Raw genomic sequence first — 21,848 nt, forward strand, 5'->3', positions numbered from 1 at the left:
AGTAATATTTTAAAATAAATGCCACTTCATCTTTGTAACTTTTTTCTCTTCATAAAATGGTAATAATAAAATTCTCCCAAATATTCGCAACCAAAAAATCATAGTTTATACAAGTGTTCAAAATATCTACAAATCCAGAATTATTTCCTAATTCTATAATGGGAGTATTTTAACTTCACATATTTTTGATTTAATACAAAATTATTATACCTTTCTAAAAATATGATATTTAAATTTTCACCGTCAATAAAAGACCTTATTTTAACAACAATTATTATTTTTAAATTATTATGCGACGATAAATAATTTAGAATACGTTTTTTATTAAATTTATATGATTTATTTTTTATTTATTTATCTACGCAATTGCAGAGGCTTTTGTTTCATTACGTAATCAAGTTTTTCTCTAAAAACTGTTTTTTTTATAGAATTTGTGCATTTGTTACGTTTTTTAGACATATTTATCGTTTATTAAGAATCATTTAAATGGGGTTTTTGATTCGCTTAGTTAAATTTAAAAAAAAACGCGTCAAAGTAGACTTTGAAATTTCTAAAAAAACCGCTATGACGCTTTTTTTTCGATTGCATGGTATTTTTTAATTGTTTTCTGTTGAAAATTATCAAAAATTATCATTTTTTTTTCAACCGTTTTGAATAATTTTAGTAGTTTTCAAGGAAGATATCTCTTAAAGAGCTTACCACAACCACAGTTCAATAATTATTTTTCTCGATAACTTTTTTGTTAACATTAAAAAACCTACAACGTTTCAAAAATAGATGTATTTTTTATTTTGTTTTATTTTTTTAATTATTATATTCGTAAGTATTTTTTTTTCTTCTAATGCATTGCTCTTAAATGTAGATTATGTAAACAAGGTCGGGTGGGGGTTCTGTTCAAAGAAATTATTTACAAATTTTCATTCTTCGAAACGTAAATAAAAAGAAACCTCAACACTACAAATTACAAATATACAATAACAATATGTATAATTATGTATACAGGGTGACGCACCTCATTCGCCTCGATTGATTATACGCAAACGGAAAGATGTAGAAACAAAATATTTTGTGAGTATCCGTGGGAAGGCAATGTGCATAATTTAAAATTATTTTGAAATGTACAGGGTGTGTCAGAACTAAGATCCATACCAAAGTTATATTTTTTCTTATGGAACACCCAGTATTTAATTTCATTTTTGGATTCTTGGACATAAAATAAGGCATTTATTATAAGGGACTAATATGTCTCAAAGCTTTGGTTTTTGAGATATTTAAAGATATTTAAACATGTCATGCTATAGTAAAAAAAGGTTCTTAACACCCTGTACATTACTTTTCAGAATTAATTCTTGTGCTGACTTTTAAGCCAGAGAAATAAATTTTACTAAAAAATTTGTTTGCTTCCTTAAACGTATACAGGGGTATTAAAAACTGCTGGTGTATTTTAAATATTTATTTTACATAAAAACTTCGTTATTTCAAATGCAACACTCTGTATTTTTTTTTCAATAAGTTGAAGTAGATTTAAGTGCTTTTTCAAACTATATTAGGATTTCCTATACCTATCTGGCTCAGAGAATAAAACGCGATTTTTGAATAAAATGGCAATCAAGATGCCTGGTGTCGCCATGGCAATTTGCTAGTGACAGTTTGTAGCTATTTTCAAAATCGACATTAATTTATGAACTTTATTAAATTTATAATAGGTTAGGTTACCCTTAGTTCTGACATACCCTGTACATTTCAAAATAATTTTAAATTATGCACATTGCCGTCCCACATACACCCATAAAATATTTTGTTTCTACATCTTTACGTTTTCGTATAATCAACCTAGGCGAATGAGGTGCGCCACCCTGTATATAAGGGAAAAATATTTTAATATAAAGCTTGGTCTACACGTAGCATTTTACCTGTCAGTCAAAACGTATCAAGAAAAACCTTGTGTGTAAAAGAAAAAAACAAGAACATTTTAGAGGTAACGAAATTTTTTTCCGTTGAGTTTTTCTTTTTGCTTTGTCGGTAATATACTACATAAACATAATGCTATAATTAATAAAACTACAGGCAAAACTTCCAACGTTACCTGACAGGCAAAACTTTATGTGTAGACAAAGTTTTAAGAGTACGTTTATACCAGGAATATATTACAAAAGAAATTTATATATTTCTGAAAGTGTCTAACCTTATCGCGATAATACCCTGTATAAAGGCTCGAAAAAATTGTTTCTAACGAAATTTTAAGCTAATAAAACATATACGAGGTGTACAAGAAATAAGTTTGAACATCAAAAATTTTAGTTATCAAAAAAATAATTCATTCCCTATATAAACACACCCTTATACAACTTAAGACGCACGTATAAAAAAACGGAACATTTTTATAAACAAATTATTTAACGCTATACAATAGAAATTGACCGCGGAATCGATATTTTCAACAAAAAATTATAAACAATAAATAATTAATTAATAATGAATGAATTCGTCCAGCGAGTGCCTAAAATACTGAAAAGCAGTCAGTTTTATGAATTTTTCTTGACATTCTTTTAGTGTCTTTTTAATAATAATTCAAATTCACAACTTTTTTAAATGGAGATAAACGTATAAATAGTTCTAGAGGTTGGGGAGATTTTTTTTCATTTGTGACGTCATAATTGTAGTCTCTTCTATAGAAAATCTGTATAGTTTAAATATTTGAATATTGCACTCTTATTAGGAAATTTATTTTTTTATTAAATACTATATCAACCCGATTTTCACAACACCTTTTGTCCTAGTTAATTTTTTTCATAAGATATTTTTTGATAAAATAATTTTATTAGTATTTTTGTTCAACGACTTTGAAGTAAAACTTCTTATTAATTGAAAGATTTGAAGAACATGTTTGAAAAAGTGGCATACAATGTTGTTTAAATATATTGTCCTACTTTTTGCAAGATTTAAAAACAGAAATAACGAACAAAATTTCAACGAAAATAAGGGAAAAAAATTGAATTGTTTTGCCCTGTGACATCACTTCAAAAAAAATTTCCACCAACTCTGAAGCCTTAAAAATCGAAAACAACCCTCCATCTTTTATATCTCACCCCAACATAGCTCATAAAAAATAACTCAATTCTTACACGCTGATCTCAAATGACTATGAGGCGTTGTTGATGTTCTGGCTGTGGTCATCTATTTGCTTCTGCTTGAACAGCAGCGTCTCTTCGAAGATGAGCCTTTTTAAGTGATCTTTGGGTAGATCATCCAGTTCTGTGTCGAACCTAAACGGTTGTTCCGCCACTGGCTGAACATGGAATAAAGACATTTTGTTGATTTTCTTATAAACATACTTCGTATTATAAGTCAATACTGTTTATAGATAAACGAAACAAGTTTGGATTGGAATTTGTCCATAAGAACGCCGAGCATTCCAGTCTAAATTTATTTCTTTAATCTATGCGCTGAACAAAGAATACTCACCTCATCAGTGGGTTCGTAATACTGTTCCAGGTAAGGATGTGCCAAAGCTTCCTCTACTACTATCCGTCTGTGAGGATTGAACGTGAGCATCTTGTCCAGCAAATCCAGAGCCTTAGGATCGGCATGCGGATACAGTTTGGCCCAAGGTACTTTGGGCTTGTAAGGTAGGGATTGTAAGTAGCTTCGCGCCTAAGAAAATTTTTAAGTAAACATCTGTTATAGCAGTGATAGCGAACCTACGGTAACCGCAAAACATTTTCCGATGCACGTCATGAATCATATCGAAATTGACACTAAAGCTGTATGCACACTGGCGCGATCACGATCACCGCGCGGCAGCGGACGTTTCACATTGGCGCGATCGAGTTTTGGAGATGAAGCGGCCTGGCGCACTGTGTAACGAAAACTAAAATAGTGGGACATCGGCATTTTTCTTCAGTTATCACTATTCTTGCTGACATTTTTTGACAGAAATTAAATAATACAACTAGGAATTTTTGCTACAGGGCGAAAAGAGTAAAAAAAGGCGTAATGGAAGGTCAAAAAATATACGAAGTTTTATAAAAGGACTTTACAGGTATATTTTTTTATTTACGAAGAGTTTATAACTCTTATGGGCCAAAAACGTTATCAAATTACTGTCGAACAATCATTTATCTCCCGCTAATATGTCAAAACTCAATCAACATTCCTAAATATTCAAATAATGAGGGATAAATTAGATAAGACTGCAAAACTCAAAGAGAACGACACAAGTGGCAAATATCATTTAACAGTATTAAATAATATGATAATATGCGAAAAAACCGTATTCAACTTCAACAAAGGAAACCATAATACACACCTCACAAAAAATTTCGCAACACTTATATTTTTCTTAGTATTTATTCTTGAAACGCTTCAAACATTTTTATGTGAAAAACTTAAATCTAAGGTCTGCCTGAGTTGATGTACTATGATATACTTTCCATTCCTTAACAAGTTGCTATTAATGCAAATAACTTTTGAGATTATTGTTAACCAAGAGAATTTAAGAATACTTTGCAGTTTTCCAAATTAATAAGTGATGCGATGATTTATGTGGGGTGTATATTATTCCAAAATAACATAATATGTAAGGCAGTTACATAAAACATGCTGGGTGGAGTGTTAAATACATCGAAGAAAATTTTGCCGGTTTGGAAAAATATTCTCTTAAGTAATTTTTCTCCAATGTTGAGATTTTCTGAATTGTTGTAAACTGTCCCCCACCCCAATGTGAGGATGGTTCCTCGCCCCTAAAATAGCATTCAGTATGTTCATAGCAAGCGTATCTTTTTCAATAAAGAAATTATAGCACAAAAAATTACGGATAAAAACTACGGTCAAATCAATGGAAAACGTAATTATTGCCGAAGAAATTAATTTTTTTTTCCAGGTTCGGATCTAGGTGGATGAAATTTATATGTAACAGTATACTAGAAGGTTCACTCTATGATATTTTGTATATTATATAACCTTGCGCGAATGTAAGCGTTTTTTTGAAAGTCATAATAAACATGTAGAAACTAGACTTGAGAAAAATTGGGACATTTTTTTCAGGTTTGCTGTTGGTAAAAGACCTCTCTTTACGGAAAAAATTGTTGGAATTGAACAACACAAGGAAACTTTTGAAAAAAATAAAATTCATTGTATGAAATGTTTGTACAGGTTTGGTAAATTAAGGAAACCATAATTTTAACCCGCCATAACTCCCCGACTAAGAGGTCAACTCAAGAAATATCTCACATGGTGGGGCTCTGGGATGTCCTTTATCCATCTATATAAAAAACTTGATGAATTAATTTTTTTTGTTTTTTGGGCTAATGTCCCGCATTTCCCGATTTCGTTACACTGTGTGGCGGCGTTCTATTCTGCGGTGGCGATCAGATTCAACTTGTCGAGTTTGATCGCGTGATCGCGACCCAACTGATAGGAATTTTCCGTTATTTTGTGTTTTTTCTTGTTGCAATTTAGAAATGGAGTTAACAGAGCAGCTAATTAGGGCTGTAAAAATACACAAAATTCTATGATTTATCCGATCCAAGTTACAAAAATAACAGAATTAAAAATAAAAAGTTTTAGACAAAGTTAGGGTTGCAATTGGATCGGATAGTACATATGTATACATTTTTATTGTTTAAGTTTAAATATTGTAGGTAAATATTTCAGAATGTTTTTCTTTCGGTATACATAATTCACATTTTTAATTTGTACCTATGTATACCTACAGGATAGCTCACTACATATAGGTACGGCGGTGAACGTGAACGCGTTGGTGTGTGCCGGAATGATCGCTCATGTTATCGCTGCCCTGATCGTGATCGTGATCGAGGCCGTGATCGCACCAGTGTGCGTGTAGCTTAAAGCCTATAAACCTGACTAAATAAAATTTTGGCAAAAATGTTTAAATTTGTTGTATAATTTAAGATACCGAGCAGCTACTTTATAGAGCAAATGATTGTAACAGATATTTTATTTAGATTAAAGCTCCAAAAATTAGATTAAACCAAATTTTATTATCGCTACGTTGGTCACATTGCACCGTGTTCAGCAACGTTGTTGTTTATTATTTAACAATTATCCTAATGTCAGTCATTATTTTGTATGATATGGTGTTGTTGAATCTTTGTGAGTAATTCTTGTTTTTTACCTATTTTCACAGTCTTTTTTTTAAATTATACTTTTAACGACAAACAGTTCTTTTAAGAACTATATTTTTCAGTTTTAGTATTGCATTTCTTGAAATTTGTATATTAAAAATACGCCAAAGCATTTAAACAGTCAAAGCAAAGAGCATAATAAACTATTTTAAACAAGAACGTGATAATAAAGGTCCTTTATTATCCTTGACTGCAGTCATAGAAGTAAGTTTATTGGTAAGTACATTATACCACTCTCAAAGTTATTTCTACGTTAGTTTTTAGTTAATTCTGTGATTATTAGTTCGTGCATTAATGGTACCCTCTTGTGGTGTTGTAAGATGTACATCAATAAATAAATAAATAACACATATTAACGCTTAGAATAATCTTCACAATGCACTAGTTTTTGCCAATATGCAATAAGTATATAAGTTATGACACAAATAAATCAATAAATTACTAAAATATTAATTAATAAATTAAAAATAAAACGTAAAAATCTTTAAAAAATGATATAATAAATATATTGTTTGTCAATTTTACGTTAAGCTTCATCTCATAAATCCATCACAATCTGGCAGCGCTGTCGCCATCGCCATTGCTAGGCAACTATTTGTTTGTTTACGCGGGTTTATTTACTCTTTCTAATTTGTGTAGATAATTTATATTCTATTCCCTATATTTTTGTCGAATAATTTCTAATAACAAAACGAACAAATTACGTACCTTTTCATTTATGATACAGTTCAAATCGTCCTGGGACGGTGAACCTAGGACGCCCAGAATATGGTTCAACTGGTCGAGGTAGTGCTTACCCGGAAATATGGGTCTATTGGCGATCATTTCCGCCAATATACAACCCACCGACCATATATCTATGGATTTAGTATAACCCTGTAGAAAAAAAACGTTAAATAGTACACAAATAATTAGATATCTAACTTAAAGGAAACAAAACTATTTTTTTAACATTTTATTTTTTTATTTTACATTTTATCCCGATAAAACATCGTTTTCAACCAAAAGCGATGATGCCAAATTTCTCCGGATTGCGATAGATCTAAGGCTTATGTTTGAAAACGTTGTTATACTCTGTTTTTTTTCTCAGGTAAGATTTCGACAGACGATGACAGAAGAAAAGCAGATGACGTCCCATACCAATCTATTTATTTTACTAAAAAAAGTTTCTAATAATTTTTAAGTTAACTATGGATGGGTTTAAATATAAATTCGTCATGCGTCGTCACTTGTTGTTTTTAACCAGTTTTATTGGTTTATTTCAAAATGATAGATCGTATTTCAATTTTATTGGTTTGACGGAACGATGAAAAACAAACGGACGCCGATGCGTATGAACTCGCCTTTAGATTTTTGACGTTTGTCAAAGTCTTGCCAAATTATAGGTTATAATTTTGTGACAACTTTTGTCAAATACCAGCGTTTTAGAAGATGATGCATTTTTTGATTCGTGTTATTACGTGTGTTTTGTGTCTTTTGAAGTCAAGTGGAGGAAAAATCGAGTGAAAATTAACTGTAGAACCCAGAGCACAGCTTATGGTTAATACTCGCTGCCCAGGCAGAAAGTCTTATACAGATACACCAATAAAGTTACTATCTTGTTACTATCAATAAAGTTCGTATACCATCTCGTCGTAGATAAGTGCATCCCGAATATGGTAGAAGGACCATACTAAACACATACTAAAAACTGGAGTAGCTGTAAAATATCGACATCACACAATAGGTAAATAATGGATTTTAGTACTGCAGAAAAATAATGTCAAAAGGTACTGGTTTAAAAAAATTAAGATTAAAGTTAATTAATCAACCTGTGAGGTATAAAATTTGGTAAGTGTTATTATTAATAAAATAGCTTGTTTTATTTATGTTGTTTTATTTATTCCTGCGGAATATTACAAATTTGTATTTGTACATAAGTTATATTGATAAATATAATGATAAATGCGGGAAGTTTCATATAGCTTGAAAGTAAGAAATAGTTCTTTTTTATATTTTTTGGTATGTGGTGTCTTGTTTTTGTTTGTTTTGTATTAACACATACCGTTTTTTATTAAATAAAATAACTCGATTACATTTCTTCAGTTTTAAACAGTTTTTTTCACAATATTTTGAAGTTACTTGTCAGTCAAATTTTAAATACATATATTAATTTCCTGCTATGCGTTCCAGTTGTACCAACTTATTTCTTTGTAAAATAAAATAAACTACTTTGAAATTAAAATGACAGACACATCTATCACAGTCAAGGATCTTCTCGTTGGACAGACTATATTGTTATGTTATTGTTGTTATTAATGCTTTATAGGTACCTATAGAAATGACTATAGGTACCTATAGAGTAAGTAATTTTTTTAGTCAAAAGTAGTAAGTAATTTTTTTAGTCAAAATACATAAATTATACCTTTAAAACTATTTTCAGTTTTAAAATTTATTCGGGAAGTAATTGTGGCAACGCTGCTTCAGGAAGGTTGTTAGTTTCTATGGTTTTTACAAAGAATAATTTAGAAAATTTGATGGATTCATTCAAGCCATGCTTAACAGTGTTGCCGCGTGGTGTTTGTGAACTTTTATGTTTTTCAAGTAATTTTTACTGTTTTTCTTTGCAAACCAACTGTTTGAAGTAATTTTAAATCTCTAAGACGGTTCGCTAGTGCTTAGTTTGCTAAAAAGTGGGTTATTCTAGCCCAAAATTGTGATTTAACGTATTTTTTATCTTTAGCAGTGGTGTACCTAATTTAAGTTCAAGTAGGTTATTACAAAAAAGCATTATTGAAAATAAATTATATCTACACGATTTTTTTATGTCTTTACATCTTGAATTCTAATTAACTATTACTATAATAGAGAAGTAATTATTATATTACATTATATTTTATAAATAACAAATCAAAATATAAATTAAAATTATTTTTTACGATTCTTAATAAAAAACAGCACGCCACTGGTAGACCGAAAAGGCAGAAATGCACACGGGACTCAACAGCGTTGTCATATTTATGCACCCATCTCTTTATTAAAACTTATTTAAAAGTGTTAAAGAATGCATTATTCTAAACAAATGGTGTTTTTGTAGTTGTATAATTCTATAAAACCACATAAAACGATATTAAGACAGAGTATCAAAGTTTTTTCCTGCTTCAATTATGAATTACCTTTGAATTGAGCATGATTTCTGGAGCTCTGTACCACCTGGTAGCAACGTATTCAGTCAGAAACCCTGTGTGGTCGTGATCAGGATCTGCAACTCTTGCCAATCCAAAATCACAAATCTAAATAAAAAAAATCAACATAAGAAAACATGTAGATTTTATGAAAAATCTATTTTAAAAAAAAAACCTATCCTAGTATGGCGCTAAAAAATTACTTACTTTGAGGTCACAATTGGTGTTTAACAACAAATTGCTCGGTTTCAGGTCCCTGTGCAACACGTTCGCCGAGTGGATGTACTTCAAACCTCGCAGAATTTGGTAAAGGAAATAACAAATGTGATCGTTACTCAACCTCTGCAAAAACAGAAAAGAAAAACTTAAAGTAAAATGAAAATTATGAAGAAAAATATTAGTAATAAATTCGTTTGCTTGATGCGACAGCGTGCTGTTTTTTTTAACCGGGATATAAGATGATAAGAAAGAAAAAAGTAAAAAAAAAGCTCTAAGTTTCAAAGGAATTTTTATTTATTAGAAATAATTTGGTAACAATCTCGACGTCTTTCATGACGTGTAGATACGTGCTAACTTTTATTGATTTCACTATACGGGGTGTTGCATCGTCGGACGGGACATAGGAAATCCCATGTAAATTTTAATGGGGTCAATTATTGGCTTCCCTAATTATTTTAGAGAATAATTCTATTTAGGTTTATCAAAGAGCACTAAAACCCACATTCAAAAGAATAACTTTAGATATTTTTGATTCGCTCGTTTACGAGTTATCGCCGATTTCTTTTTAAATATTTCTCCTTTCTTATGTCCCTGTATTTACTTATGAGCACCAGTCAAGATAAAAAAAAACTGTAAAATGAAGTTGTAATTTCAGAAATTTACCTATTTAGTGCTTTATTATTATTAAAAACTCATTCCTACATCGGAAATCTTAAAGATGTATTTATAAATACAAATTAATATGAATTAAAGTAAAATAAAGTAATCAATTACAAGGTTAATTATAGTATTATTACAATATTCAATAACTTATTAATTTAGGTACTATTAAATTGTTAGAACTTTAGGATTTAAGATGTTCAAATATTCCTCCATCGACTGCTAGACAATAACCCAGGCGATCATAAAATTCTCTTCTTATATTCGCTAGTTGGTAAACTGAAATTCTATTGCATTCAGCAGAAATAGCATTTTTTAACTCGTCTAGATTTGGGTATTTTTTATCCTTGAATATCCTGTTTTTTAAATGGCCCCAGAGAAAGAAATCATTTGGCGAAATATCAGGAGACCTTGCTGGCCAATTTACTGTATGATTTAGGCCAATAACGTTTCTGTTAAAATTATTTTATAAATATTCCCGAACAGCTAGGGTACTATGTGCCGGGTGGCCATCCATTTGGTACCAAACTTCCTGATTTTCCCTAGCGGCATCATGTAAAGCAGGAAAAATATGATTTTCGAGTAGTTCCAAATAATATTCTGCATTTAAATTTCGCCCTGCCCAAACATTTACTTTCTGTGGATATTGCGTCCTTGTTTCGACAAACCCGTGTCGGTTTTCTTTGTTCCAATATCGATCATTTTGAACATTGGGTTCATTATTTAAGGTAAACATGCATTCGTCAGTGAAACATATGTTTTTTAAAAATTCCCTATCCGTGTTTGCTCTTTCCATCATATCAAAACAAAACGCCTGCCGCCGTATTTCGTCCCCATCTCATAGCTCTTGGTCCATTTCATATTTGAAGGAATAGTATTTATGTCATTTCAAAATTCGAAACGCTGTAGTGTGATCTATTCCTATTTCATCCTCAAGTTTCCTTGTGCTGATCTTTCCATCATTCTCTTCCACGCACAATAAAACTTCCAAGTCGTATCATTTCTTGTATCTTCTCTTTGTTCCTGCCTTGCTTCACATCGGCAATTATTTATTAGGGTACCTTTGGTCTCAAATCTCTGGATATTCCTTGCGATTGTAGAAACTATTTCCCTGATAATAACATTTAATCATCAATACTTTTTCTTCGGTAGTGTAATTCATGGTTAATATTTTCGATGTAGGTATGAGTTTTTAATAATAATAATAAAGCACAAATAGATAAATTTCTGAAATGACAACTTCATTTGACAGTTATCTTTTACCTTGACTGGTGCTCATAAGTAAATACAGGGCCATAAGAAAGGAGAAATATTTAAAAAGAAATCGGCGATAACTCGTAAACGGGCTAATCAAAAATATCTCAAGTTATTCTTTTGAAATGTGGGTTTTAGTGCTCTTCAATAAACCTAAATAGAATTATTCTCTAAAATAATTAGGAAAGCCAATAATTGACCCCATTAAAATTTACATGGGATTTCCTATGTCCCGCTCGACGATGGGTCGATGACGTCACGTCGGACGATCCTTGTACAAACTATATGTAATTTTTTATCATTACGTACCTGTGTTTTCAAAAGCTTGTAGAGATCTGTTTCCATAAGACACTGTACGATATAAACGTCCTTCATTTGATCGATGGTGACCGCCCTAAGTATATCTCTAATGTCTATTATCTGAAATAATACAATTTCATTGATTAGAGTACAAAAATATCTTCAAACGCCATTTTCAAAAATTGTATTAAGTAAATACAGTTTTTTCGTAAATTTAAACGCAGAAAATTGAGACGATATTGATATTTTAAAGCGGACGAATGATCAACAGAGTGAACATCCGGTATATGGGGCTCATGCTGTTGAAAAAAGGAGAAATCTGACACAAGTCAGGTGGTTTTGAGAAAATTAGTTTTAAATTACGGTTTTATCGATAGAGTTTTGTTTTAAATTGCAATGTTAAAACTGCTCTTTGCTTTATAAAAACAATTCTTACATTTTCATGTTTGAACCTTGTGAGAATTTTGATCTCTCTGAGCGTTCGCTGACAGTAGGTTTGATGTTCGAAGGGTGATATTTTCTTTATGGCCACTTTCGTTTTGGTCAGCGTGTCCTTCGCCGATCTGAAACCAAAAAAAAAACAATTTATTTTATATCTTCACACCCACCCTGTATATTTTACGTAAAACTGGCTAGGTATTTTTACCACAAATGAAGAAGGAAATTAAAAATAAAAAATTATACTATATCCGTATTGTAGCACATTTTACACAACTTCATTATTTTTAAGATTTTGATGATCAAACATCAACAAAATATTCGTTATGTTTGGACTAAATTTTCTCGAAAATAAAGACTAATTTAAAATCCCGTTACAATACGGAAATAGATTGAAGTTTTGTGATTACAGTGATATATAATTTATATAGTTTTGTGACAAATTGGTCGCTATTTTATGGCAAATGCTAAAGCTCTGCAAATCTTTAATCAAGCCTTAATCAAAACACGTGTGTTTGAATTAATTCTGAATTTTATTTTCTGTCATTTTTTGGATCTCGTCCGTCGAAATCTTGACATTCTTGACCCTGACTCAATGGACAGAGCTTAGTTCATAATGAGTCACATGTATTTTTAGAAAGTTATATTTTTTAGACTATACTGTCATTTTTATATCTTGATCACACTGTATAGAGTCAAAATCGAAATAATACAACATAATTATTAGACAAATTATCAAAAAGTCGATGATGTTACTGTCCTGTCAAAACTAGTAAAACTTGATTCTATATACCGTTTAATAACTATGTATAGTTGTATATTCCAGTTATGTTTTTGCGTGGGTTTGATTTTAATAGAAAAAACCAACAGCTAAAATCTCGCTATAATGGAGACGGGTAGGTATTTTTTCTCGCTATGATATGAATCGTAAAAATATTTACAAACAAACCACTCCAAATCACGTAATAAACATGCCAGTATTATATCAAATATACAGGGTGATTCTACGTCAATACAGCATAAATTGGACCTCAGGAAAATCGTAAAAACGGGCCCAAAATATTGAAAGTAATTTATTTGGCAAATATTTATAAACATGGTATTTTATTAGTTATTAAGTTTTAAAAAATCTGTCAAAAAATCAAAACGAAATTATATTACTAATTACTATTATACATATAATTTTTTTTTCGAGTAATAGTATATTAATTATGCCAATAACACATTATTAAAAATGGTTTGGATATGGATGGCAACAGTAATTTTAATCTTAAATTATGTAAACTTCATTACAGATAAGAGTAACAGTTACTTTTTACGCTAAAAATAGAAAAATATTTATGCAAACATGATACAAGATTTATCATTATTTTAATAATTTAACCACAACAAATTATTAACAATCTGTTCTAATTTTTAATAAATTTAATCTCATATAGGTACCCATAGATAATCAAGTTAATCTCAGAATTTTAGTTTATTCATTTCATTCAATTTCAATTTTTGAAAAAAAAAAATAGAAATTTTAAAAGGGTTTTAGCATTGGTTTTTAGTTTTTGATAATAAGATAAAAATCGGTAAAGCTTGTTTTCTGCATTTAGATAATTTATTTTTATGAATTTCCACTACTTAAAGATAAATAGAATAATTGATATTAGTTCTGATACTTACATAAGTATGCTGATGTGAAATTATAGATTAATACATATTATGCATTACTAAAAGCATTAAATAATATTTATAAATATTATTGTTTATCCTGTTATAGTAAAATATAATTGTATCAAATAAATATCCTGTCTTTTTTTATTATTAATTCGTCTTTTCTTTAGATTCAATAAAAATAGGCATATTTTGTAAGATGATATCAAAGAAGTTGGTTTGGTTGTAGTTGGTTAGGGGACCTGGTAATTTTCCCTCTGTAGGGACCTGGTGATTTTTTCACTGCGTGGACCTAGTTATTTTCCCACTGCAGGAACCTGGTGATTTTTCCACAGCGGGGACCTGGTGATTTTTTCACTGCGTGGACCTAGTTATTTTCCCACTGCAGGGACCTGGTGATTTTCCCACTGTGGGGACCTGGTAATTTTCTCACCGCGGGGACCTGGTGATTTTCCCACTGCAGGGACCTGGAGATTTTCCTACTGAGTGGACCTGGTGGTTTTCCTACTGCGTGGACCTAGTTATTTTCCCACTGCAGGCACCTGGTGATTTTCCCACTGTGGGGACCTGGTAATTTTCTCACTGCGGGGACCTGGTGATTTTCCCACTGCGGGGTCCTGGTGATTTCTCCACTGCGTGGACCTAGCATTTTTTCCACTGCAGGGGCCTGGTGATTTAACCCACTGTGGGGACCTGGTGATTTTCTCACTGCGGGGGACCTAGTGATTTTCCTACTGCAGGGACCTGGAGATTTACCCACTCAGCGGACCTGGTGGTTTTCCCACTAGGGGGACCTAGTGATTTTCCTACTGCAGGGACCTGGTGATTTTCTAACTGCGGGGACCTGGTGATTTTCCCACAGAGGGGGCCTGGTGATTTTCCCACTGCGGGGGCCTGGTGATTTTCCCCCTGGGGGGCCTGGTGATTTTCCCACTGCGTGGACCTGGTGATTTTCCCACAGCGGTACCTGGTGATTTTTCTACTGCGTGGACCTAGTTATTTTCCCACTGCAGGGACCTAGTGATTTTCCCACTGTGTCGTCCTGGTGATTTTCCCACTGAGTGGACCTGGTGATTTTCTCACTGCGGGGTCCTGGTGATTTTCCCACAGCGGGGAACTGGTGATTTTTCTACTGCGTGAACCTAGTTATTTTCCCACTGCAGGGACCTGGTGATTTTCTAACTGCGGGGACCTGGTGATTTTCCCACCGAGGGGGCCTGGTGATTTTCGCACTGCGGGGGCCTGGTGATTTTCCCCCTGGGGGGCCTGGTGATTTTCCCACTGCGTGGACCTGGTGATTTTCCCACAGCGGTACCTGGTGATTTTTCTACTGCGTGAACATAGTTATTTTCCCACTGCAGGGACCTAGTGATTTTCCCACTGTGTCGTCCTGGTGATTTTCTCACTGCGGGGGACCTAGGGATTTTCCCACTGCGGGGACCTGATTTTCCTACTGCAGGGACCTGGTGATTTTCCCACTGAGTGGACCTGGTGATTTTCTCACTGCGGGGTCCTGGTGATTTTCCCACAGCGGGGAACTGGTGATTTTTCTACTGCGTGAACCTAGTTATTTTCCCACTGCAGGGACCTGGTGATTTTCTCACTGCGGGGACCTTATTTACCCATTGCAGAGTCATCCGGTATTTATTATAAGTAGAATTTTTATAAAATGTACAGGGTGAGTCAACGAATAGAGAATCCATTATCTCATTTGTTTCGAGATTTACAAAGAACTGTTAAATGGAAAAGTTACAGGGAAGGTTAAGATGGATATTTTAAAATTATTATAGAGTATACAGGGTGCTTCAGAAAAATGTTGCGGATTTAACAGATGTAGGTAGTTTTAAATGGAACAGCAGAGGGAACACCCAATTTTATATTATATTATTAGATTCTGCGTCAAAATTTATAACTTTTTCATATATACATATGTAAAGATATTTGAATTAGATGCTACAGGGTGTTCAAAATATATTTAAACCTATATGGTTGCTCTGTCTTAAATCATATCCAAAATATTTATAACGATAAATGGAATGCAAAGGACAATGTTTTGACTGTTTTACTTTCAAAATTCCTGCTCTCAAGTTAAGGCAAAACATATTTTGATAAAATAATATCTGTTAAGTGACCTATAGCATTTCATAGTTCTAATGTATGCATTTTCTAATTAATATACAGCACAGAAGTGGGCTTAAAAATAACCTGAATAAACAACTCAAACTAAGCAACCTATCTGTATGCATACAGATAAAATAAAAATGCAAACCAAACTGCAATAACAGTATCACTATCACTTCTGAAAAACATACCCTAACCTAGATTCTTTGGACAAACCTCTGGGAAGGAATGTATTAACAGAATATACGCCCTAAAAACGCTTATCAACAGGTGGATACAATAAATACTCCTACTGCACATTTTAATAATTTTTATTGTGCAAAACTGCCAGAAACCTTCATATTGCCTTCTTTTTGGATAAAAATACTTCAGCCCTTCAATCGACGAAATTTGTGGCAACAATCCTTCAATTCTGACAACACTGGTTGTGCCTATCATTTTAATTCATAAGTAAATTGTATTTTCTGTCATTTTTTGAACGTAATCTGTCGAAATTTATCCCGATTCATTGGACAGACTTTAGCTCATGCTAATATTGTACATGCAAAGTGTAAATTAGTTATAAAGTACCAATATATGAAGTACAATATTTAATTTTACCAATAAAATTAAGCATTTAATAATGCTAAAACGAAAGTGTGTGTAAATGAAATGCTCAAAGTTTTCTTTTAAAAAAGGATAACCCAATTCTGATGTCATTTGTAAAGTATACTTAACAGTACAAAGTATTTCCCACAAAGGCAAATTAGTATATTTAACACTTTTTCAACTGCCTTTAATTTCCCGTTAAAGATACAATTTGCCTGTGAATAAATATGACAGACAACTCTCACTGTCGGGTAGGTATTCTCTCTTAAGACAAACCTTACATAAATAAACTTATATTTTTTTTCAACAAAGTACGGATTTCAGAGCCTACTTGCTCGGAATTAACAAAAACTTAACACAGTGTTTACATGAAGCTATAAACTTGAGAAACCCTGTCTTAAATCATATCCAAAATATTTAAAGGATAAATGCACAGGTTTACGTTATAACGGGGCTGATATAAAAATGAAAATGTACTTACACGACCATGCCATAGGCACCCTCGCCTATGTAGGCTAGGTTAGTGTAGCGGGGCCCCACTTCGAAGGCTTGTCCCCTAACAATTTCGGCATTGGGGTTCGTGTTCGACACACCTGTAGCTTCGGCCAAAGCTTCCGCCATTTTACGGCCTGCTTCGATCCAGAGCAAGCCACACCACACAGACGATGCGTAAAGCGCGACCGAATCGCGGAAACTGCGAGTCAAGGGACGGCCCTATGCGGCGACAAAGGGCGAAAATCGATTTTTGATTATCCTGCGCTCGTATTTCCAGTTAGCAGGACGAGAGAGGACCACCGCAGAGCACGAATTTTCGGCGTTACGCCCCTGTGTATCGGCGGGTATCTCGTCGCAACGGAGATAAGATAGGATTCGGGCGAATTTGTTATGTTTGGTTCGCGTTACCACTTCATATTTTCAGGTCTGCGATATCCGGCAAATCTCGAAAACTGGAAAAAAAATCGGGATTTTTATCTGACGGCTGACGGTCACGTAAAATGACATCTATGACACGTGTAATGACGATAAAGCAGATTACCTCTATTCGATTGAGATTTCTATTCGGTGGTGGTAAAGTTTCAGCTACTGTCAGCTAGATGTCGCCAGCAGTTTTAAAAATTTTAACAACCTTTGATCATGAATTCTAACCAGATACCGAATTGTAAAAATACTGAAAGAATTTTTATCACAGAAATAAGTTAACGTAGAGTAGCTCTGAAATATTATTTTACAAAATCTTTAATATACAAGATACAAATGTGTAATATATTTTTATTTTATTGGAAAATGCACAGATAATTGAGTTAAGTGAGAGTTTTGTCAATCTAGTTGTATAGATAACTGATTAATCGAATATCTAGAAAATCTGACATAGAAATGAATTGGTAATTAATAAGTGCGGTTGAAATTAGATTAACGTTGTTTAGATTTTCATTTACAAAACATTATTGTTTTTCTTTTCACTTTAATGAGGTTAATAACTGTTATACTTTATAACAGTTTTTTTTACTCAAAGTAAAATCTCTTCAATCTTTTCATAATTATATATAAAAGAATAACAGTTTCCTGTACAAAATATACAATTATAAATTAAAATACTACATACTTTTTATTATACCCACAAATTACCTCGCATATTCATTTTCAATTATAGTTACAAGATTTTATTGAAAAAAGCCTTCTAGATATCGTAATAGTCTAAGTTCCAGACCAATAAATTATTTATTCTGTGGCTATCTTATGGCTATCTTAACCTAAAATTGATACATCAAAAATAAGTCAAAAATGTTATTTTTTTGTATTTTGGTGAATTTTTGTTAAATATCCTTTAATTTACTCAAATTTTTGTAGTTTATTTATGAACTATTAATGGTTACTGTGATTTTATAGAATGATTAGAGGTAGACGACCAAATAAAGGGTTTGAAAACCTGCATTTTAAGTTAATCCGTGTATTGGTAAACAATCGCCGAAAATATTATGCTTTGTGTCTTAAATGTAACACGGAACTTAAAAACACTTCTGAAAGTCGTTTACAAATACATAGGTAACTCTTAGAGTTATACAGTTATTGAGTAGTAAGTTGGATTACTTTTTAGCAACAAATGCAAGAGAAAAAACAGGGGAAAATCACTGGAAAACGAAGCAGTTTTTGAAGATTCAGATCTTGATCCCAATATGGAATTTTTACTTTCAAACCCCACTATAGAAATGATTGATGTGGTAGGTAATTTAGAGTCCTATATTTGAACATAAAGAATATCATAATATTATGCGAGTTGTACCCTAAAGTTGTACCTATATCAAACAATTGTTAAATAAATTCACTATTAACATGGTTTACAGTAAGGTTGACTTTTTAGGAGGGCCTCCAAGATAGTAAAGAAAAAGTTAAAGATTCTTTCATAGGAAAAACAGAAGACATAGGTATTAAAAAAGAAAGTAAAGCATCCTCTTGCTTGGAAAAAGATCCTCCAGATCACATAGGAAGTCCTAAGCCTCATGGTGTTACTTTTAAGTTAGACTTAAGTGAGTTAAAGAATAAAAACAGTGATAAAGCCATAAGTAAATTGGGAAACATTTCTCATGCAAGTGCCAATAGAGATCAGGATGAATTTGATATTTATGGGCGGCATATTGCCAGTCAACTTCGTGCAATGCCTGCTGGAAAGGCAGTTTATTGTCAAGAAAAGATTGAAGAAATATTAACAGAAGAAAGACTTTGTTTTGTAAAAAGTGAGATAAATGATAATTGATAATTTATAAGGTATTATTCAGTGATTTCTTTAACTATTTTTTTGAAATTAAATGTGACTTACTTATAGCTTTATATCTTATAGATTGCTTGTTCTTCCATTTGTTTTTAATTAAAAAATATTTTAATTTTTTATAGTTTAAAATTAAGAATGACTAATAATGCTTTGATCTTTATATAAATAAGTGATAAATAAACCGTACTTTATGTTAATAAATCTTATTATTTTCTATATTTTACTCTTTTAATTTATTTTGTTCGATTTCCTTCAATACATTGCATTTTTAGTGTGTTCTGTGATTGCATTTTCTAAATTAAATTCGGTTTATTTTAAAATTTGAAATACCACAGCAGAGACAAACTGTCTCGGACCACAGAATACATATTTGTATTAAAGGAAATTTAGGCAACCAAATATACAAACAAAATAATTTTAGGTTAGAAAAATAAATTGTTTGTGTTTTTGTCTTAAATTCTTTCTTATTTAAATTTATCCAAATAAAATTACACAATAATTCAAAATGAATGCTCCACCAACTTTCGAATCGTTTCTGCTCTACGAGGGTGAAAAGAAGTAAACATCAAGAAGTTAATTTTAAACAAAAAACTTAAATATATTCTTTCTTACAGAATTATCCGAGAACAAGATACAAAAGTACCAAACGCTGCTATTTTTACCATCAATAAAGAGGATCACACACTGGGAAACATGATCAGGAAGTAAGTATCGTAAAAAATCAGTTTAAATTATTACAATTATAGTAATTATTTTGTTTTAGTCAATTATTAAAGGACCCTAATGTACTATTCGCTGGTTATAAGCTACCTCACCCCTTAGAACACAAGTTCGTGTTAAGAATTCAAACTACTTCAGATTATTCACCCCAAGATGCCCTTATGCATGCTATTACTGATTTGATTTCAGAATTATCCTTGTTCGAGGAACGTTTCAAGGTATAAAACATTAAAAAAATCGTCTTAGTTATTTTCTATTAATTATTTCTTTTTAGGAGGCTATAAAAGAGAAGAAGGAAGGTTTGGATTAAGTATTTTGTAGTAAATAAAACAATTTTGATATATAAAAAATAAATTTATTATATACAATAACAAGACACACAAAACAAATTGAAACTAATTTTAATCAATGAATAAATAATAATAAATTAAATAGTAAGTATTTAAAACTCCTGGTCTTCTGTACAATCAACAGTATCATGCCCAAATTCTGTAAAAAATAAAATAAATATTATAAGGTACGTGAATTTATTTTTTTTTAAATAAAATTACCTCCGCATATATCACAATAAGGCCTGGGAGGTGGTTTTTGCTTCTTTTCGTGCCCTAATTGAGCACTACTGGGGGGCTCTTCCGATGCTTGAGTAGGACAATCCTCTGTTTCGTGAAGATCGAACTCTTCACATATATCACAGTACATTCGAGGTGCAGGTTGTCTTCTATTGTCTAAATTAAAGCCAAGCCTACAAAGTAAATTAAAAATGAGGTTATATTTATTATTTTATATGATTTTTTTACTGTTTTAACTCTTCTGCTGCTGCCGGGCTGTAACCCATTTCGAGAATTTCTATCCTGGCTTTTTGTTCTTCGTTTTTCCTCTGCATATCGACGATGATCGAGTTCAAGAACTCTACTTGGTTCTCGGCAAAGATTTTTTCTTCCAATAGCTGCTTGTAATTGGTTTGTGATGTATTAGTTTTTGCCGGATTAATGAAAATAAGAAAGCCTCATGCAAAATTAATGTGCAAAGCTGCAGAATTTGGTTATTTCTACTAGACAAGGAATTTTTAATGTATCTACATTAGTATTTGTACTACAGAATTACTCTAAACGAAAAAAAAATCAAGATAATACCATACAATCGAAAAAAACGTCGTCTAAGAGAGCTGGGAAATGATAATTGATCATAATTTTGGCAAGATCAAGCCCTAGAGGTCATTACTTGGCCTTAAGAAGGTTGTGACTTATTTTTATATTGAGTAAAAATCATTTTTAAATGGTGTAGTTTAAAATTGGGGAAAAAAAATTTTTTTTTGGAAATAGATTTGTGGGTCTGGAAACGTTTTGTCATTTTTTAATTTTTCTATAATGTTAATTTCTGACAAGTTTTATGTCAATTTTTAATAAATTCCGTCTAGAGATTAGAGATCGATCTCAACAAAATTATCATCAGTTGTAATTTTCCAGTCGCCTTTGACGCTGTTTTTTTTTCGATCAAACAGTACATTCACAGAATGTTGGCAAACTAAGTTTAAAACAATAATAATATTTTTTAAACCTCCCAAAAAAATCTTTAAAAATTAATTTTTATTTGCTTGTGATATGCTAAAAATTTCTTTTTCTAGTTTTTTAGTTAATATTATTTTGTTTCCTTAATATTATTTTGTTTCGTTCAAAAATGCGTGTTAGTCTTTAATTTTTAACAAAATTTGTAGGTACTTAAGTAATCTACGGGAATACGGGTTGATAACCAAGTTTTTTAATATTATTATTCTTCATTTTTTAAACAACAAAAGACTCTAGACCTCCC

The 21,848-nt window shown here is 31.8% G+C and overlaps 4 protein-coding genes across 13 annotated transcripts in view; 2 read left to right on the forward strand and 2 right to left on the reverse strand.

The window, feature by feature from the left end:
• Positions 1-1,785: 1,785 nt before the first annotated feature.
• Positions 1,786-17,543, reverse strand: LOC115886563 (mitogen-activated protein kinase 1). Its single transcript, XM_030905795.1, has 8 exons — positions 17,034-17,543; positions 12,180-12,306; positions 11,753-11,863; positions 9,518-9,652; positions 9,302-9,418; positions 6,855-7,022; positions 3,466-3,654; positions 1,786-3,289 (listed from the first exon to the last, which is right to left on the reverse strand). Exons 1-8 carry the CDS (start codon positions 17,171-17,173, stop codon positions 3,143-3,145), a joined length of 1,134 nt encoding a protein of 377 aa, XP_030761655.1. The 5' UTR covers positions 17,174-17,543; the 3' UTR covers positions 1,786-3,142.
• Positions 17,544-18,279: 736 nt separating this feature from the next.
• Positions 18,280-19,537, forward strand: LOC115886564. The gene is made up of 4 exons (XM_030905796.1): positions 18,280-18,347; positions 18,401-18,595; positions 18,648-18,771; positions 18,912-19,537. The coding sequence occupies exons 2-4, from the start codon at positions 18,441-18,443 to the stop codon at positions 19,302-19,304; spliced, it is 672 nt and encodes a 223-aa protein (XP_030761656.1). The 5' UTR covers positions 18,280-18,347; positions 18,401-18,440; the 3' UTR covers positions 19,305-19,537.
• Positions 19,538-19,740: 203 nt separating this feature from the next.
• Positions 19,741-20,561, forward strand: LOC115886566 (DNA-directed RNA polymerase II subunit RPB11). Its single transcript, XM_030905797.1, has 4 exons — positions 19,741-19,877; positions 19,934-20,023; positions 20,083-20,257; positions 20,314-20,561. Exons 1-4 carry the CDS (start codon positions 19,825-19,827, stop codon positions 20,347-20,349), a joined length of 354 nt encoding a protein of 117 aa, XP_030761657.1. The 5' UTR covers positions 19,741-19,824; the 3' UTR covers positions 20,350-20,561.
• Positions 20,425-21,848, reverse strand: part of LOC115886562 (restin homolog) — a 44,622-nt gene continuing 43,198 nt past the window's right edge. For 9 of the 10 annotated variants that reach the window (XM_030905791.1, XM_030905785.1, XM_030905790.1 and 6 more), the window contains 3 exons: positions 20,837-21,021; positions 20,591-20,781; positions 20,425-20,528 (listed from right to left, as the gene is read on the reverse strand). In XM_030905791.1, the coding sequence (XP_030761651.1) occupies positions 20,482-20,528; positions 20,591-20,781; positions 20,837-21,021 (423 nt within the window). In that variant the 3' untranslated portion in view covers positions 20,425-20,481. The remainder of the gene's footprint in view (positions 20,529-20,590; positions 20,782-20,836; positions 21,022-21,848) is intronic. The other variant, XM_030905789.1, reaches the window with a different exon arrangement.

The sequence above is a fragment of the Sitophilus oryzae genome, unplaced genomic scaffold, assembly GCF_002938485.1.
Source record: "Sitophilus oryzae breed Bouriz unplaced genomic scaffold, Soryzae_2.0 scaffold_494_pilon_pilon, whole genome shotgun sequence".
Taxonomy (NCBI): Eukaryota; Metazoa; Arthropoda; class Insecta; order Coleoptera; family Curculionidae; genus Sitophilus; species Sitophilus oryzae.

Coding starts and splice junctions, on each gene's coding strand:
- LOC115886563 (XM_030905795.1), bottom strand. CDS start 17,173: ATGGCGGAAGCTTTGGCCGAAGCTACAGGTGTGTCGAACACGAACCCC. Junction 11,864..12,179: donor CAAGGTTCAAACATGAAAAT/GTAAGAATTGTT, acceptor GTATTATTTCAG/ATAATAGACATTAGAGATAT. Junction 9,653..11,752: donor ACAAGCTTTTGAAAACACAG/GTACGTAATGAT, acceptor CTGTTTTTGCAG/AGGTTGAGTAACGATCACAT.
- LOC115886564 (XM_030905796.1), top strand. CDS start 18,441: ATGATTAGAGGTAGACGACCAAATAAAGGGTTTGAAAACCTGCATTTT. Junction 18,596..18,647: donor AGTCGTTTACAAATACATAG/GTAACTCTTAGA, acceptor ATTACTTTTTAG/CAACAAATGCAAGAGAAAAA. Junction 18,772..18,911: donor CTATAGAAATGATTGATGTG/GTAGGTAATTTA, acceptor TTGACTTTTTAG/GAGGGCCTCCAAGATAGTAA.
- LOC115886566 (XM_030905797.1), top strand. CDS start 19,825: ATGAATGCTCCACCAACTTTCGAATCGTTTCTGCTCTACGAGGGTGAA. Junction 20,024..20,082: donor CTGGGAAACATGATCAGGAA/GTAAGTATCGTA, acceptor ATTTTGTTTTAG/TCAATTATTAAAGGACCCTA. Junction 20,258..20,313: donor TGTTCGAGGAACGTTTCAAG/GTATAAAACATT, acceptor ATTTCTTTTTAG/GAGGCTATAAAAGAGAAGAA.